The sequence below is a fragment of the Grampus griseus genome (assembly GCF_964374135.1).
Source record: "Grampus griseus genome assembly, chromosome: 2".
In the NCBI taxonomy this organism is placed as follows: domain Eukaryota; kingdom Metazoa; phylum Chordata; class Mammalia; order Artiodactyla; family Delphinidae; genus Grampus; species Grampus griseus.
Window position 1 is genome coordinate 159,354,417 of NC_139018.1, and position 17,602 is coordinate 159,372,018.

At 44.8% G+C, this 17,602-nt stretch overlaps 1 protein-coding gene across 13 annotated transcripts in view; it reads left to right on the forward strand.

Annotated features, from left to right (window-relative positions):
- PARD3 (par-3 family cell polarity regulator) overlaps window positions 1-17,602 on the forward strand; it is a 638,153-nt gene that overhangs the window by 422,626 nt on the left and 197,925 nt on the right. For 11 of the 13 annotated variants that reach the window (XM_082648190.1, XM_082648201.1, XM_082648198.1 and 8 more), the window contains one exon: window positions 5,651-5,882. In XM_082648190.1, coding sequence (XP_082504316.1) covers window positions 5,651-5,882 — 232 coding nt within the window. Of the gene's footprint in view, window positions 1-5,650; window positions 5,883-10,456; window positions 10,586-17,602 lie in introns of those variants that run through there. The other 2 variants (XM_082648192.1, XM_082648193.1) reach the window with 1 other exon arrangement.

Here is a 17,602-nt window from a genome sequence, read left to right on the forward strand (position 1 = left end):
GCTCAAGCCATGAGGAAATACACTGTCCTACATAACTGGTTCTAGAGTTGGGTAGCTTCCAGGATTATTGATTCCACAGCCTAACGGTGTTATCAAAGCCCTGCCATCCTTCTGACCCTTCTGCCACACTGGCCACAAGTCAGCTTAACCCGAGGGTAACCGCAGGGCTCAGAGGCCTTGTGCTTTCCTGATCACGTCCAACTGAAGGGAGTGAGCCATCTCCCCACGCATGGAATATGTCCATTCGGGGTGATGGGGCCATTCTTGGACTAATAACATTGGACTAATAAATCAACAGAGGCAGGGGGCCATAGGTTGGTATAAATTTAGTAATGAATTCACCCCTTGAAGCTGGGTTGCATTCCTGAACACAATCGGAGTTCATTAGGAAGAAGAAACAGAGAAGTGGATTTGGGATAAGCAAGCAATGGAGATCATTACAGTCCCGACAGTAGTATTGCTTCTCAATGGAAAAAAAAGACCCTGTGGCTTAGAGTCAACTGTTGACAATGAAATGTGTGTGATGATGAGATCGAAGTGTTTATTTATGGCAGAAGCTGCAGAACTTTGAGGTTCAGTTGACGCCTAAGGTCATTTTCTCCATAATCGTTACCACGTATGTGCTCAGTCTTTTCCAGACTTCTCGGTGACCCAGTCCTAACGTGATATCTTGCAGAACTGAGTAGCTGAATTTGTCGCACGGACTAGCATTTTAATTGAGCTGTATTTGCATCTGTTGAAAACATGGTAATTAGGTATGTCTTAATTATAGAATGTGCTGCCTGAAAGAAAAATAAGCAGCTTCACGTTATACCGTCTTTAAAAAGAGAAACTTGAAAGTATCTGTTTTTATAGGTAATCACACGGGAAAGTAGCTGATAATGCAGTGCACAGAGCAGAAATGTTAGTCAAAAATAGAAATTTCCATTTGTTTGGAAGGAGGTAATCATCTTCCTTTGTGCAGACTATCTGCAGAAGGAAAGCAAACAATCTGCAAAGAGCAAAATTAAGGAGAAAAAATGTGAAATTTATATAGCATTTAAAATAGTCAATTACCTAAATGTAGGTTTATGATTAGTCCGTGCATCGTAATTTATTGTATGAACGCCATCAATCAAGCCGTTTACGGATGATATATTACCAGTACTTTTCTTACTTGAAAAATTGTTTATCTGAATATCTTTTGTAGTTTAAGAGAATAAAAATATTTTATGTACCTTATTATAAAGCTAGTATTAAATGTACAAAGACTGGTTTTAAAACTGAAAACAAAATCTGACTATCAGTGACCTTGAATACATACATTTTTTTAAAAAAATTAAGCACGTGTCACCAATTTACTTAAGCTTTTAAAAACCACAGTAATTCTGCATAGGGATGGGGTAAAGTGAGATTCTTATTTTTCTCTATCAAATAATTTTAGCGTTTGAAGCGTACACAATGTAATACTCTAAAAGAACATCTTCTGTTTATGCATATGAAGGCACATATTGCTAAATATTTTTAATTAGTTGGCATTCAAAGGGGTTAGTTACATGAGTACACCCCCAGAAGAGTTTCTGTGATAGTGTATTATCTAAATCAGAATGTTCAGAATAAGCATAAAGAATTCTCAAATGTGCAAGTACAATTGTAAAACAGTCCACTTGCTCGGGGCAGGAAACAGAGCGAGGAGTTTTGATTTTATACAATGAGGTTACAAAACCTGAAGTTAATAAATGACTTAATACTAATTTTCTCTGTTTCACCCAGTTTAGAAAATAAGTTGTTTTACATACACCAGGTAATGATTGTGAATATGAAAGGAATTGGCAACAAATGTGACTTCAGCATATAGTTCGTTGTGAACGCGCTGCCTTTATCCTGTGACGGAGCCAAGAGCAGACATATGCCCCATGTGCCTCTCCCAAAACTATTAGGCAGAAAACTAGCAGAATCACTACTGATCTTTCCATTCATGATTTATGACAATGGTCCCTGTGGAAGACGAAGTCTTTTACATGTATTGAGCTCGTTTGTTTTTTTTTTGTTTATAGTCTCAGACATTGTAGGGGGCCAGGCAAGCCACTGGATAATACGTAGAGCCCAGACAATAATAGCGTAAAATTCTACCAGAAACTGACGAGAGCTTAACCAAGCACAGTGGCCTACCTGGGGTTACTGTTACCGGGGTGTGGCATGTGTTGTCAGGCTTCATTAGAGGAGCGTAGACATTGTTCTGAAGCTAGAGGATGGAGATGTGCAGAGGTTGGATAAAAGTTTGTCTGGTTGGGATAAAGTCACGAGTCAGCCTCACGGGTAGTCTTCCAGTTAAAACAGCCATTTACGGGCAGCCGCCGTCTGCTTAGCAGTCCTCATTTTAGAAGTTTAGGGAATGGGAAACGGACCTGTGATCGTATCATATGAGAAGTGCAATAATAAAAGTTTGTACAAAGCACTGTGGACGGATAGGTAAAAGGAGTTTTGTCTGCGAGACTTTTAGAATACTCACCAGCATCCGTTTATCTAACTTGAGCGAGCATACCGATAGACACACCTAGGTTTTGTAGTTCCCGGGAACTTTTGAGAACTGTTTTATCCTGATTTGGTCCATTACCTCAAAGTTGAGGCCACACCCATTTCCCATAATGTGGAAGCCATGGTTTACCATCAGTTAGAGCACAGCCAAGTTCAAGGGTGTTTTCAGACAAGATGCTCCAACCCTGCATAAGCTCTATTTACATTTTCTTGGGGAACGCCCCTTGAAAAGGCTACACAGCAAGCCCCCCGGGCCAGGAGTCTTTCCCTGCTCTCTGTGCACCACACAAAAATGACAGCCTTAACTCAGCATTTATTTGTAACGCTATGGATTTTCACTAGCAATGCCCATCTGAAAGCTGTAACTGGCTTTCTGTAACACACCCGCACAATTCCTTTTCCATATGAACTGACGGAGAGGGAAAGAAGCAACTTTTTAAAAAGCTGCCTTGTCTCTTGCAAGAGGAGAGTGGCTTCCAGTTAGATACCCCAGTGCAGAGGGAGGCCAGCCTTTCTGCTCATCTCTGTGCTTGGGAGCCGGTCCTCGAGTCCCTGTGCACATTTGATTGAGCTTCTGGAGTGATTTCCTCAGTAGCAGCTACAAGTCACGGAGCTGAATGACTACAGGATTGACAGTGGGTTTCTTGAGATGCAGTGCTGGCTGCTGGAATGATCTTCTGGGCAGACCGTGGAGTGACCGGATGATAGATGACCAACATCCATGCTGTATGAAGCGTGGAATTGAGCAATCACAGAGTTGATCAAAGAAATGCATGAAGGTCTGGCTGAGGTACAATTGTACCAGAATAAAATAGTAGAGCGAGCCCCACGCTGGCGGTGTGCTGGCCCCAGATCTCTCTGTTTCCTCAGCAAGAAATGGAAGAGGTTGGTCTAAATGACCTCCAAAGTACCTTCCGGATTTAGACACAGTGGTGTTTTTACTCTTTGGCTGTACCCAGGGCATGACCTGCTGGGATGGGAAATATGTTGGCTTGTATTTTTAATCAAATGTGAAAACAAAAGAATTCTACACTTTTTCTGTTATTATGTTAAATAATTGGCACTTTGTAAAAAACTGAATTACTTGGTTATGGTTGTGCCATCGTTTGATAGCATCTTCTATGATCTGTGAGGGTTTAATAGCAGAATAAAGATACTAAGATTGTTTTTTTAATTTAATTTTTATTTTACATTAGAGTATAGTTGATGTACAATGTTGTGTTAGTTTCAGGTGTATGGCAAGTTGATTCAGTTATACATATACATTATATCCATTCTTTTTTAGATTCTTTTCCATATAGGCTATTACAGAGTATTGAGCAGAGTTCCTTGTTCCCTGTTGATTATCTTTTATTTTTATTTTATTTTATTTTATAAATTTATTTATTTATTTATTTTTGGCTGTGTTGGGTCTTCGTTGCTGCACACGGCCTTTCTCTAGTTGCGGCAAACGGGGGCTACTCTTGGTTGCGGTGCGCGGGCTTCTCATTGCGCTGGCTTCTCCTGTGTGGAGCACGGGCTCTAGGCACGCGGGCTTCAGTAGTTGTGGCACGTGGGCTCAGCAGTTGTGTCTTGCGGGCTCTAGAGCTCAGGCTCAGTAGTTGTGGTGCACGGGCTTCATTGCTCCACGCATGTGGGATCTTCCCGGGCCAGGGCTCGAACCTGTGTCCCTTGCATTGGCAGGCAAATTCTTAACCACTGTGCCACCAGGGAACCCCTGATTATCTGTTTTATATATAGTAGTATGTGTATGTTAATCCCAAATGCCTGATTTATCCCTCCCCCTGCCTTTCCCCCTTGGTAACCATAAGTTTGTTTTCCAAGTCTGTGAGTCTGTTTCTGTTTTGTAAATAAATTGATACTAGTATTGTTTTAACTGGTTTTATTATACTCTTGATTTTGTGTGTTGCTAACTCAAGTGCTGGTGGAGAGGCAAGACTGAATTTCATTTGAAGATATATTAATTTGATCTAGAGGTCAGTTCTTTGTGAAAGATTTCTAACTGTCTTATATATTTCTCTGTTAGAAGAAGCGGAAAAACACTGATTCATACTTTATTTGTTGATGCAGGGGAAAATGACCTCAGATTTCAAGGGGTAATCTGGAACCCCAATAATTCTTATTATCGATATATTTGTAAGAACAGCTGAGGCAGCTAATCTGGAAAAAGGTTTATGAGAATGGCTGTTGATGTGTGTATCTATTGCTTCTTAATATAGAAATTCCTAAAGTTCTTTTGTAGGTAGAAACCTACTCTAGTTACTTGTCATTCTTTCAAATGCAAAAGGTTGGGGCTATGCCCTTGGACCACATGCTTACTAAGTGTTGCTTCAAAGGATGGAACGTCATTATCACTAAGCAGAGCTTTTATCTGCAAAGTTCAAAGGAGTGTGAGGCTATGGATTTATGCCTTCGTGTCTCCATCCGCCTCTGTTCACCTGCCATTGTGTCGACCACCATGCAAAATTATTTTGGATTAGAACATTCAGGAGTGTTGGCTTATGACGTAGGCCTTTGAATGACAATATAAGGAAAAGTTAGGCTGTGAGGATCCAGTTTCCTCTACGCAGAAATCACAAAGGGTCATACGTATTTGGGAGGCTGAGGAAAGGAGTCCTGTGCTGACACTGGTGTGCTTACGAGGGAGTGGTGCAATTGAACAAAGTCGTCAGCGGCTGGGGCGGAGCTACGTCATCCTCACCCAAGAGGAAAGGGAGCTCTTGGCGAGGGGCTGCTCGTCTTCATTTCGCCAGTGTGGTGCACAGGACCCTTGGGCTTGGCTGTGTGATGAGGGCTTGCTTATCCCCCCAGCAGTACAGGCTCTATGTCAACGCGAGAGAATCCATCCGGCCCAGGAGCAGATTACGGTTACTGTTACTATTACTGTTACTGTTACTCTCTTACCGTTGGCCCATCATCTTCACGCAGGAATACACACGTGCATAGTAATCATCCACACCACGCGTTCATTCTCGTTCACGCGTTCATTCTAATTCTACTCAGAAGTAAACATCCTGGCAGGCCTAGTTGGAAATGTGGGAAAGAAAACCCTCACACGACTTCAGCCTCCTTATTTTTGTCCCTTTGGTTCCCTGTGTTCCTTATCTTTTCTGTGTGTTTGTTTCCTTCCAAGTGGAAGAAGACACGGAAGAAAGTTCAAGATCAGGGAGAGAGTCTGTCTCCACAGCCAGCGACCAGCCTTCCCACTCTCTGGAGAGACAGATGAATGGAAACCAAGAGAGAGGCGAGAAGACCGATCGGAGGAAGGAGAAAATGGGGAAAGAGAAGAAGAAGGACAGAGACAAGGAGAAGGAGAAGATGAAAGCCAAGAAGGGGAAGCTGAGGGGCCTGGGAGACATGTTCAGGTAGGTGCTGCCAGCCAGGGCCAGCCGGCCCCCGTGTGAGTGCCAGCCCAGTGCAAGCACAGCTTTGACGACCTTGTCTTTGAGGTCAGTGGAGATTCTTCTCTAGTTCCCAGGCTTCGCTGCTGTGTTTTTACTTTCTTAAGGATTGCACTTGAACTATCTCAGACCCTTTTAAAGAGCCTGAAAGATGCTATCTTGCCAACCATGTAAATAACTGTGGAGAGGAAGGAGGGCCAGAGACAAAGGGCCCTCACAGCCGTGTTTGTTCTTTTGTGCGTGTGAACAATTGTTCATTGTTGAAGTTGAACATGGAGCCCAAGTTAGTGGTAGCATATAAAGGTTCATTAATAACAAGTCTAATAAAAAAAAATGTTACAAATAGAGCTTCAATTAAGCTGTGTTGATTAATGTAATACTTATTACTTCAGTCGGTAAAGATTTCATTAAATGCAGTCTCTGGCTGTTTCCTGACAGTTGTTTTTGTGCCCCTAAATTATACTCTAGGATTACTTAGCATATCATTTTTTTACAAATCGTGGCTGCACAATAAAAGTGACAAGTCGTTCAGAAGTTGCTCTGAAACTCTCCCATAAACGTTCATTGGAGGTGATTTATAATATTCAGGTATTTAATGTTAAATATAAAGATTGCTTGATTGTTCCATAAATTAAACCCCTAAACATATCAAGATGATGGTTTAAAATTGAAAACAGATGGCATAGCCCCTTGACTCTTCAAAAAGTAGTTATCCTGCATTATGAATCCCTTCCTTTTAGCTTTTTATTAATTGCAAAATGTGAACAGGAGTTTTTATTTTCATAGAATTTCCTGATTTATGGTCCTGAGGTTGACCTCAATAACTCAGGGAGTTATAGATAAGTCAAGGCCGTGAAGCGAGGACTCAGGCCCAGCCTGCAGGCTACACACATACCAGATGTGTCCTGTGGATGTCTGGCTAAGTCAAGTGCATGGAATAAGTAAACTACAGACACAGATCACACAGAGCCCGGCCCATTGGCAGTATCAGCTTTAACTTAAATACGGTCGCATTTCCATATTCAGTGCTTCAGAACACTGGGATTTGCATCCTTTCACACCAGAGTTTTTCTTGTTTATATACCGCTCCTCCTGAATGCATTTGCAGTCAGATCATCTTTCATCATTATATTCCGTGTCCAGGAACACTTACGGATGGAATTGAGCTAACTGCCACTTTATTTCAGTTTCTGTGTTAGGCAGAGGGCTTCTCACTCTATATATGCAAACTGACAGCTGGTAATCAGGCACCTACATAATGCACAGAAATAAAGCTGTTGTCTATCAATTAACATTGAGGGAATTTGCACCCCTGTTTTCTTTAAATCAGAGAATATGAAGTCAGAGGAAACCTCCCCTAGGATATACACATCCCTCCTGGAGCCCAGTCTCACTTCCAGGTGCCCCCCCTCCCCTGCCAGTGAAATCTTCCTGAAGGCTAATGGCTTGTAGGTTTCCTTCATCGGCCAACATTTATCTGATGGGTTCAGTGCTCTGTTCTTATTGAATAAAAAAGTAAGCAAACTTCTAGGTTGTTTATAATTATTTTAGAAATTATACATTATTTTAATTATACATTATTTTTTCTGTAGCTTGGGACTCCACAGTAAGAGAGGCTTTATGTTAGAGTTTTCTTTTTGGGGCCAGAGGAGTGGTGAGTGTGGGGACCATGGGGAAGTATATATTGTTTCAAAGGGACCCTGAATGCAACCCAACCCAGGCCCGATTTTACTAAAAGTTCTGTAAAACACTGTACGATGTTTTCTCTAGATCAAATTCTACAGATTATACCTCTAACACGTAGTGAAAGCCAGCTTTGTGATAAAGAAGTTGACCCATTTGTAACTTCAAAGGCCTGAGTATTCTTAAAAATCAACTTCTGTGTTTAAGTGCAGGGGCTGAAGGTATTTTCTAAAAACTGAGCTCGCAGTCTCCCAGTGTTTAGGAATGGCTACTGAGAAAATCATGGGTGTCCACACTTTTCTGGGACCAATTTGCTGGAGTCAGCCCGTGTTGGCTCATGAGGGTCAATTGTTCAGTTTTTAGAAATTTTGCCAGTTGATTGTTAAACACAGCCATTGTTAAAAATTAGATAAGTTCTATAAAAATCAAAGGTAATTAAAAACTCATCACTTCCTAATTATTTTATTACATTTCATTATGATCTCTGCTTTTGAGGTTATTTGCGCTCACTGTATTGGCACGGCGCTGATACCACACGCTGGTAGCTTAAAATCAGCTGTGTTGGGGGTACTTATACCCCAGGAAGTGTATGAATTCCACAAAACGGGGCTTTTTCTTCCAGGAGAGCCACATACCACCACATGGAGAATGCAGAGATATCCTAACAGGTTGCAGTATCTTGTCTACTTGCCTTGAATGTGGCCATCTTCTCTCTGGTTTCCCTTTGGGAAATGGTTGAAGCTTGCGAGTATTCCTCCTTGAAAAGAAGTCGAGAATCCTTTATTAGACTAACAGAAGCTTTTTGTTTGGTTGTCTATTGCCTCTAACTCCTTCACAGCATTATGAAATGTCCTTAGTATTTGAGAAGACTCTTAAAGCATTGTTAGACTTTTCAAAACCTTTTTTACCACCTTCCATACCTACTGGATCTAATTATTTGAGACTAATAGACTTGCAGGTTGATTCTTTTATGTTCCCTTTTTTTTTTTTTTAAATTAACAGAGGGGAATATGGTAAGATTTAAAAATTAGTCTCTTCCTTCCTCTTTGTTCTTTTGAGGAGAATAGGATGTGATTCCCTTAGCAGTGTTGCTTTAAAATACCTTAATCAAAACGTGTATGTGCATATAATTTCTTAGAGCACTTTGTAAGAAGATTCAAGTATAGCTGCCCAACGTAGGCCCGAAGTACAAAGCAGGGGTGTGTGTGTGTGTATGTGTGTGTGTGTGTGTGTGTGTGTGTGTGTGTGTTGGGGGGTGTTGCTATGATTTGTTTCTGTTTTCTGGTTCAGTTATAACAGAAAGAAGAAGGTAAGGGTAAGGGGCATTAGATGTTGGGAGTCTAGCTTTTGAGGCATGTGAGCTTTTCCCCTTTAGTCTTTTGAGGGAATAATAATATGGTTTCCTTCAAAAAACAGGCTCGCAGGCTCTGCTGCCCACCGTCTCTCTCCCCTTGACCCCAAAACACACACACTCTATTCCCACGCCTGTAAGTTGTCTGTGATTTTGTTTACATTTGATGAGGGCCACATAGATGTACCATATCTCAAAAACTGTACCAGAGGAAACCACGGCACCCTGAGTCGGTATTTTTATTCGTCGTTCTATACAGACGACATGGTTTTCTACTTCGTGCATTGAATGGTAGTCACAAAAAGTTTAATTATTGATAAACAGCTCTAGGAAAGAATGTTGGGAGTCACACGAGTCACTCCTCTGTTTATAAATTATGGAGTATATGAAGTGCAAAAGCTGCCTTAATGCAAGTTTTTAAATCACAAATTTAAATCTACAAGGAATCAAATGACAAATGTAAAGTGTCCCGTGTTTGTATGAATTTCTCCTTGTACGTATTACATCTTCTTTTGCCCCTAAGGCGCTCCCATTGCCTTGATTTAAAATGGCTTTGGATCTGAGAAGGCTGAGTTTCTCTACTAAAAAGGTAAACTTGACTTTGTTGATGTGATCGTTCTGTGTGAAAAGTGCAGGGCAGCGTGAGGGTCTGAAATGTGGAGCCTTTGTGTATGTCTGATTCTCGGATGCATGGCTATTCAAATTTAATACTATAAAATATTTCTGAGAATTCTGCAATTGTATGAAATTGTCACCAAAGAGGGAACTGAGTCCGTGCCGTAGAAGGAGAGAGATCTGTTGTTTAATGTTTGAAATGCATCCGTTTTTAAAGGAAGGCAATAGCATTGTTAAGCAGCGTGTTTGTGTGTGAGTTTCCATCTCCAAAATGAAATAATCAATAAGATAATAAACTCCCTTATTTAGGACAATATTCTCAGACAGTAAGCATTTAAAATTATGTATTCCCCTTTTATCAGCCCTTGAATAAGTGTAATTCGATGTTACTTTGCCTGAAAAATTAGAATCGTTTTCTTTTGAATGTCATGGAATTGCCTGCCCTCTGAAACGGAAGGTTCCTGGACGTGACCCCACTCACGCCTCAGGTGCTTTGTGTGGTGCTGTGACACATGATGGCCGAGGGCCTGCCGCCCCCTGGACCACTAAAGCAAAAGCCATGTTGCACTGTTACCATTAAAACTGAATCCTCCAGTTACATTGAAAATGATTCCCTGGGTCCCTACAGCATGGTTTTATTCAGTTCTGTACGAGGAAAAGGATAATTTAGTTTGAAAGCTTGTTTGGTTGAAGTCAGATATACGGCTGTCTTTCCCTTTTTAGAATATAATCGTCTTCAGAACGCAGCGAACACGATCAGATTTTAAAACTCGATGTCATAGTTTGGCTCGCACCTTGTAGGCTTTTGAGAGAATAACAAACACGCGTCTCGGTTGCCTCCCTTACCTGTGCTCACTAACCGTGTGTCTGTACCGTGTTTCTCGTTTAGCCTGGCCAAACTGAAGCCCGAGAAGAGATGAGCAACAAACGAGAGTCCAAATGTCTTGAGAAGCACATATTGCACAGTTCTGTTTTTTGTTTTTGTTTTTTTTTAAAACAAACAATAAATTTACTTTTAATGAATTCTTAGTGGCTGTTGACAGATTTTGTTTACGACATCAGCAGTTTTGATGGTTTCGTAACACCCACGATAATCGCTTTGGGACTTTCTTTTCTTGATGTCAAGCTTGGGGGTTTACTGCTTGACAAGGCAGAGAAGTGTTTTTTCCTCTCTTTTCTTGGCCCGTTTTCATAGTGGAAAACCAGAGTTCTCACTGCTGGTGTATTCAGAACTCACCCGCCCACACCCATCGGGAGTGAGGATGGGTGCTTTGAGAGTGCGCGATGTACCGGGTTGGTTTTGTCGTGCGACATGGCAGCTGGGGACACAGGCAGGTGGGGGAACAGTCTGCGGGCGATGAGGTGTGTGGGTTGGGATACTCACCCATCCATCCATGGACCAATGGGCCAGTGTGAAAAGGACTTTTTGGCAAAGGTTCTTCCCTTGATGGGTTACACAGTTTAGACAAAAAAATGGGGTGGGGGGCTGAGAAAATAGATATCTTTGCTCAGGGATGGCTGAACCAGCAGGTTCTTCCAGGGTGAAAAAGTAGAGAGACGTTGGCAAATAATGATCCTGAGGTTGCTGGGACCCCAGGGAGTGAGAGTGCACACTCTTTTATAAAAACGTTCCTGGCAAGAGCTGCCAGGTGTTGTCATCACAGGTGTGAAAGCTCGTGCAGGTGGATCTCAGACCGTCCTTCCTTTAGAGCAAAGCCTTCATCCACAAACCCCTCATGCTTCATGGCCCCCTGGGATTTCAGAGAAACTGTAGAGTTAGCTCTATCTCCTGAGAATGGTAGAATTGCATCCCTCTCAAAGAGAAATGTGATGATGAAGAGGAAAGCCATGTCATAAGCGGTATTACGTACGGTACTGGGATGGGAGCCTGTGAGAAGAATTCACCTCCGCTCTGACCTGGTAGCAGTTGGCAGCCCATCCCTCGCCCCCTCCCCGGCTGAGCAAACCCCCCGGTGCTGCCGGAAGGAAGCACACAGAACAGTGTCAATTTGCTCACATCAGAAATAGCAGGACGTGTGGGTTTTTGCCTCGGGCCCAACTGCCCTGTGGATTAATGTGACCGGTTTCTTGTTGGCAGAATTGAATGACATCCAGTGCAGCCTGCTGGTGATTCAGGGGACGCAGTGAAAATAAATGTGGAGAAAAATTAGGCCTGCTTAATGAAACACAAGAGCAGTACTTTGTCACGGGAAAGAAGGAGCTGGAAGAGGACGGTTTTGCATATTATTATTATCTTGTTTGTCACCTGGACAGAGAACCGGTCCTTTATATAAGTACACCTACTGGGAGGTTTCCTTGGAATAAGTTCTGAGTCTGTAAATCCGTTACTTAGTATATGCTTCTTTTAATTTGAAAGGAAACAGGTTCCCGTTTTGAACAGAGGCAAGTAAGTGCCAGACTGACCTCTTAGCAAAGATGAACCCTGGGGCGGCTGATGGCATCCTTGGCGAGGACTCTTCTAGCTGAAGCAGAGAGCCTCTGACATCTCCGGCGTGGAAACTGACTGCAGAGGGAGCCGAGGGGCGCCCAGCGTGACAGCCGGGCCTTTCTAAGACCTTTTCTGATGTTCTTTAACGCTGCTTTTCCAGAGACCCGCGGCCTGAATACAGAATGCAAGTGTCAAGGATGACACCTACTTTATAGTCTCTGTAAAGCAAGCCTTTACGTAAAAGAAATTTTTGACAGTTCTGAGATGCTAAGTCAATTTCAATACCAGACTGTGTAGAAGATGGCATCTTTTTTCTGCAGTTGATGTGAAAATTGAAGGCTGGTGACTGTTCACTCCTACTAGCAGTGTAAATAAATACCACACTGTTGAAAACTGCACTAGAAGACAGGCTTGGCTAATGACATTTACCACAGCATAGACTGGAAATATTCTTTCTGAATGTTTTTTGTTACCATTAGAGACTCTCTATATCTTTTACATTAAATATCGTGGATCAAGTACATGTTATTCCTAAATGGATTTTTGTCAAGCCACAAAGTATTATATAAAAGTAACTGTTTGATCCTTTCCAGCCGTCTTTTAAAGAATTCCCTGGGGTCGTGACCTCTTACATAAGTGAGTGTTGGATGGGTTTCTTCTGACCTATGTTTAATAATGGCCAGTTTAGAAACAAGAGAGTAAAACTGGGTTAGATTTCCTATCATAGTGAAATAACCTATGGTCTCCTGTTAACCTTTCTGCTTACATTTTTTTTTCTTTCTAGGACGGATGAGCCACCCATGCCTTAAGCTCAGGCCAGTCCCCCAGAGCTGTCTGATCCTTTCTTACTTAGGCCGGGGCGTCGCTGCAGCAATTCTTTCTTCTCTCTCCTGCACCCTGATGCTGGCCCTTCCGTCCTGGATCATCTACTCTGTCCTACCCTCCACCTTAGAGAAAAGTCTGTCTTACCCTACCTCCCCTTCCAAGTACTCCCTCATTTTCCCATTTCCTCCTTTCTCCTTTAGCAAGCCCTGGGATCAATCTCTATCTGCTGCCTCCATTTTCCTGTTCTCTCTTAAACTCCCTTCAATGAAGCCTTCGTCCCCCTTGGCTCCCTAAAGCCTGTTTTCATCCGGCCACCAGTGGCCTCTCCTGCTGCGTCTTCCTGCTGTATTCGCACCCTCTCCTCGGTCCGCGGGACCCTTCGGTGTGTGGATTCCTGTTCCTCTCCGAGATCACCCTGCCGGGGTCGCCTTTCTCCCTGCCCACCCCGTCACTGTCTCCTTTGCCACTTCTGGACCTGCCCCGTCCTCCAGATATTGGAGTGCTCCAAGCTCGGGCCTCAGTCTCCGTCTGTTTTCCTCTATTCTGCAACACAGAACGTTTGCATTCTTAGGAAACAGAGCCTTGGGGCTCTAAAGACAGTCTGCTGGCGCATGACTCCCAAATTCACATCCCCCGCTCGGGCAGCTTCTTTGAACTCTAGATCAGCTGAGGCTACCTCTTCCCAGGCGCCTGAAACCTAACGTGAACGGCTCAGGCATTTCTCCGGATTGTTCCTCTCCGTCTTCCTCTCTCACGTAATGGCAGCTCTGTTCTTTCCGTTGGTTGGATCCAAAAGCTGGCAGTAGTCCTTGATTCCTATTTTTCCTTATACCCCGCGTTTAATCCGTTACGTACAAAAGCAAAGGCCCGTTTGATCTGTTCTTGACACACCTCTGTAATCCTCATGCTTTGCGGCATCCCCGTCCCCTCCTGGATTGGGGCAGTAGTCTCCCAGCTACACTCCCTGCTCCTGCGCTTGCTTCTCTTCTCTATATTCTGAACTTCGAAGCTAGAGTCACGGCACGTCCCTCCTCTCAACCCCCAGTTGGCTTCCAGGTCTCTCAGAGTGAAAGAGGAAATCCTGAGTCTCCCATTGGATGCTACAGGATCCACCCCTCCCCCCAGTCCCTCGGACCTCACTTTTTCTCCTCTTTGCTCTGCTGACTTCACCCCGACTACCCCGGCCTCTCTTCCCTGAACTGCCAGGCCCTCTCCAGCCTTGGACCTCACCCATCCCTCTACCAAAATAATCTTTTCTCAGACGGTCACGGACGGGTTCCCTCTTGGACATTTAACATCTTCACTCAAGTGTCAGCTTTCAGGAGGCTTGTCCAGCACCGCAAACTGTTCTCTCTCCCACGGGACACTTCCTGCCCCACTTCTTGGCATTCTTTTTCTCCTTTGCACTCACCGCCCCCTAACATATGATCCATCCCACTTACCTGGTTTAATAAAATGTCGACGGTGTCAGGGACTGTTAACCCGTTTTTCCCTGCTGCATCCTGTGCAGACTGCCTGGTGCATCGTCAGTGCCCAGGGAATGTACCAGATGCCTGCTAGCCCGGATCCCCCAGCTCCGCAGTGCAGAACTGCTGGCAGTGCCTGCAACAAGGCCTGCTCAGAGCAGCGTCAGCGATGACCCGAGGAAGCCCGTGTGAACGCGTTCCAGGCCTCACGGCCTTAGGGTTAGAACGCTGAGGTGGAAGTCTGTGCCCTTAGCCCTGAGAGTGCATGGCAGGCCCTGGGAGCCTGGCAGAAATGCAGCATCGCAGGCCCCACCCCACATCTACTGACATCAGAATCTATGCTTATCAGCCCTGGGGAGCCCTGTGCATGTTACTGGTGGAGAGGCTGTCCCTCCTCCAGCTCCCAGAGTTTGCCCACGGCATCACCCTCCCTGCCCACAGTGGAAACAGGCTTGGGAACCGTCCTGCTGGGCTGCCTTTCCTTCCCTGGGTCCCATCGCCACTTCCCGACCAGAGTTTCTTCAGCTTCCGTCAGACCACGGCCCTGAACCCTTGTCTCAGGATTGGCTTCTGATGAAACCCAGACTAAGATAATGTGTTTGTTGTGTGAACAGATAAAGAAAATCCATAAAATTGCTAGAGTAGGTGGTGGCAGTGCACGTGAGGAATTTTACCTGGAGTGGTTTTGCATGTTACGAGTAGTGACCGAACCAGGGCAGGGCTGCTTGTTTCCGCCTTTGGGAGATGAAATCACCTCCCGAGTTGGCCTGTGGCTGAGGGGATGATCCGCAGGGAGCAAGTCTTTTCATGCTCCTAGAGCACATCATGTTCTTTGGTTTGTTGTGGAGGTGACTGTTTTCTCTGCTCTTAGTAGTCATAAATGATTTAAGGATTTTCTATTCCATCAGACTTGCAAAAAAGATGATACAGTTTCCAAGTTAAGTCGTCCTGTCGGGCAGGCCCCAGCCTTCAGTCTGGAGGCAGTATGGTTGAGGGCTTATAGGTTCAAACAAGGAGTAAGTGTTAATATTACCCTATGGATGTCTTCCTAAGCCTCAAATGTCAGGCTCTGGGCGATGGCATAAGATCCTGTCCCTAAAAGAAGTCAGAACCTTGGTTTTACTCTCCACAATTCTCTGAACAGCTGCCTCAGAGAGAATTACATGGTGGCTGACCTCCCCCTTCTGGGGGCCACTCCCACCAGGTTTAGTTTACAGACTGCCCCACCCCTAGGTGGCGCTCTGGAGCTTTTCCCTCCCAGCCCCACGGGGCCTGGAATGGTCCTGACCAGTGTAAGGTGTGGCTTGACCAAGATGAGGACATCTCACCTCCTTCGTTTCTCCTTCCACAATGTCTGTAATGTTTATAACTTATCTTTCACCTGTATTGAAAACAGCATCTCTGTTTCTCACGATCTTTTGGTTTATGTTACAATTCCAGTCCTTAAACAAAGAAACTAAAGGAACAACTTTACATTCTCTGTCCACACAAAGGAACAGAGACTTTGAACTGAACTGAAACTAACTGGAAAATATCCCCACTTTCTGTCCTACGCTCTCTCCATCTCAGCTCTTCCAGTTAATTTAGAGGGCTGTCCATCCGAGACCACTTCTTGGCTCTCCTTTCTGATTTTGGGGGTGATGGGCTGGTCGGTACAACTTTAAAGGGAAGAGCATCCTTTGGGTGGCGTGCGGTCACTGAGCCCTGGGGGCGGTGGACAGGCTGCCCAGAGCACTATTCTCAATGCTCCTTTAAATCCTCAGAATCACCTTGTCAGGTAGGTGCTCTTTTTAGCCCCATTTTGTGGATGAAGAAACTAAACCCACAGGTTGGGAGAGGTGAACTAGTTACAGAGGCCACCCAGTGGGTGAGGACGGGGCCACTGAGTTCGAAGGCCTGTCCCCCTTTAGGGGCAGGATTCCACCCCTCTGCTGGGCCACCCGGCCTCCTCAACCTTTTCCTGTGGGTTCTGTTGCGCCAACCCCATGTGGGAGCTGCGACGGCTGTGAAGGTCGTCATGTGAAGTGGCCACTGCTGCTGCGTGCTCTGAACATGTAGACCCCTGCTGCTAGCCAGGAAGCGTGGAACTTAGTACCTTTGGAACCTGGCTTTTGTTCCTATTTGATTTCTGAAGCTTATTCTGTCTGTGGTCCTCTCTCTCTCCAAAATAATTCTTAAGGACTCAGGAATTTTACTGTTAATTAAGAATTACCAGTTGCCACATCCCCTTGTCCACAGCTGACCCTCAAACTGGAACGCTAGCGACGATGATTTTGAAAAGGCTTTCCTCCTGCTCTGCTCTCAGGATGGCCCCCTAGTCCTGTGAAGGCTCTGACCTCCTTGCTGTTTTCACACCTCATTTCCCTTCCCTTTCTACACACCTTCGCGATGGATCCATCACTGCTGTCTCGTTTATTTTTTTCTATTAAAATAATTGTGAGGCTGTTCGTCCTTTCCTGGGAGTATGCTCTCAGTGTCGACTTCCTCTTCTGAGCCTCCGGTGTTTCTTCTGCCCCCTCTGTCTCACCCACGCCCCATCCCTGCCGCCCACATCAGCACCTGCCTGGCCCTTGGATGTGCTCAGCCCTGGGGCCTCCCCTGGGAGGCTCTCCCGGCTCCGTGCCTCCTGCCTCGGTTCCTCCACTACTGTGTCCATCTGGGATCCTCATCCCTGGCATTGCCAGATTCCCACTGCTGCTTGCAGGGAAATAATTTCTCTAATTCCTGCTTCTATAACTGACTTTAGCCGTCAGGAGAGCATCTCAAGTGTACTTTTGAATTCTTAGAATTTCAGGTTTCTTTTCTTTCCTTTTTAATTTTATCTCCTTTTAAAATATAATGCCAAAAATTTTTTTTTCCTTTTTTTTTTTTTTTTTTGCGGTACGCGGGCCTCTCACTGTTGCGGCCTCTCCCGTTGCAGAGCACAGGCTCCAGACGCGCAGGCTCAGCGGCCATGGCTCACGGGCCCAGCCGCTCCGCGGCATGTGGGATCTTCCCGGACCGGGGCACGAACCCGCGTCCCCTGCTTCGGCAGGCGGACTGTCAACCACTGCGCCACCAGGGAAGCCCCAGAAACATTTTTAATTGAGAAAAATGAGAGCATCTCCTTTATCTCAGTATAGGTTGATTCTGGAACAGTTTCAGACAGGTACTCTAAGAAGAGGGCGCTTTTCCTTTGGTGTGTCTCTGGAGCCTAGCTGCGGCCGCTTGGCAATGGCAAAGCACCGATAACCACTTGTGTAGAACTCTCTACTGCGCACGCAAGCTGTCCTAGGCACACCCGGGACAGGCGATT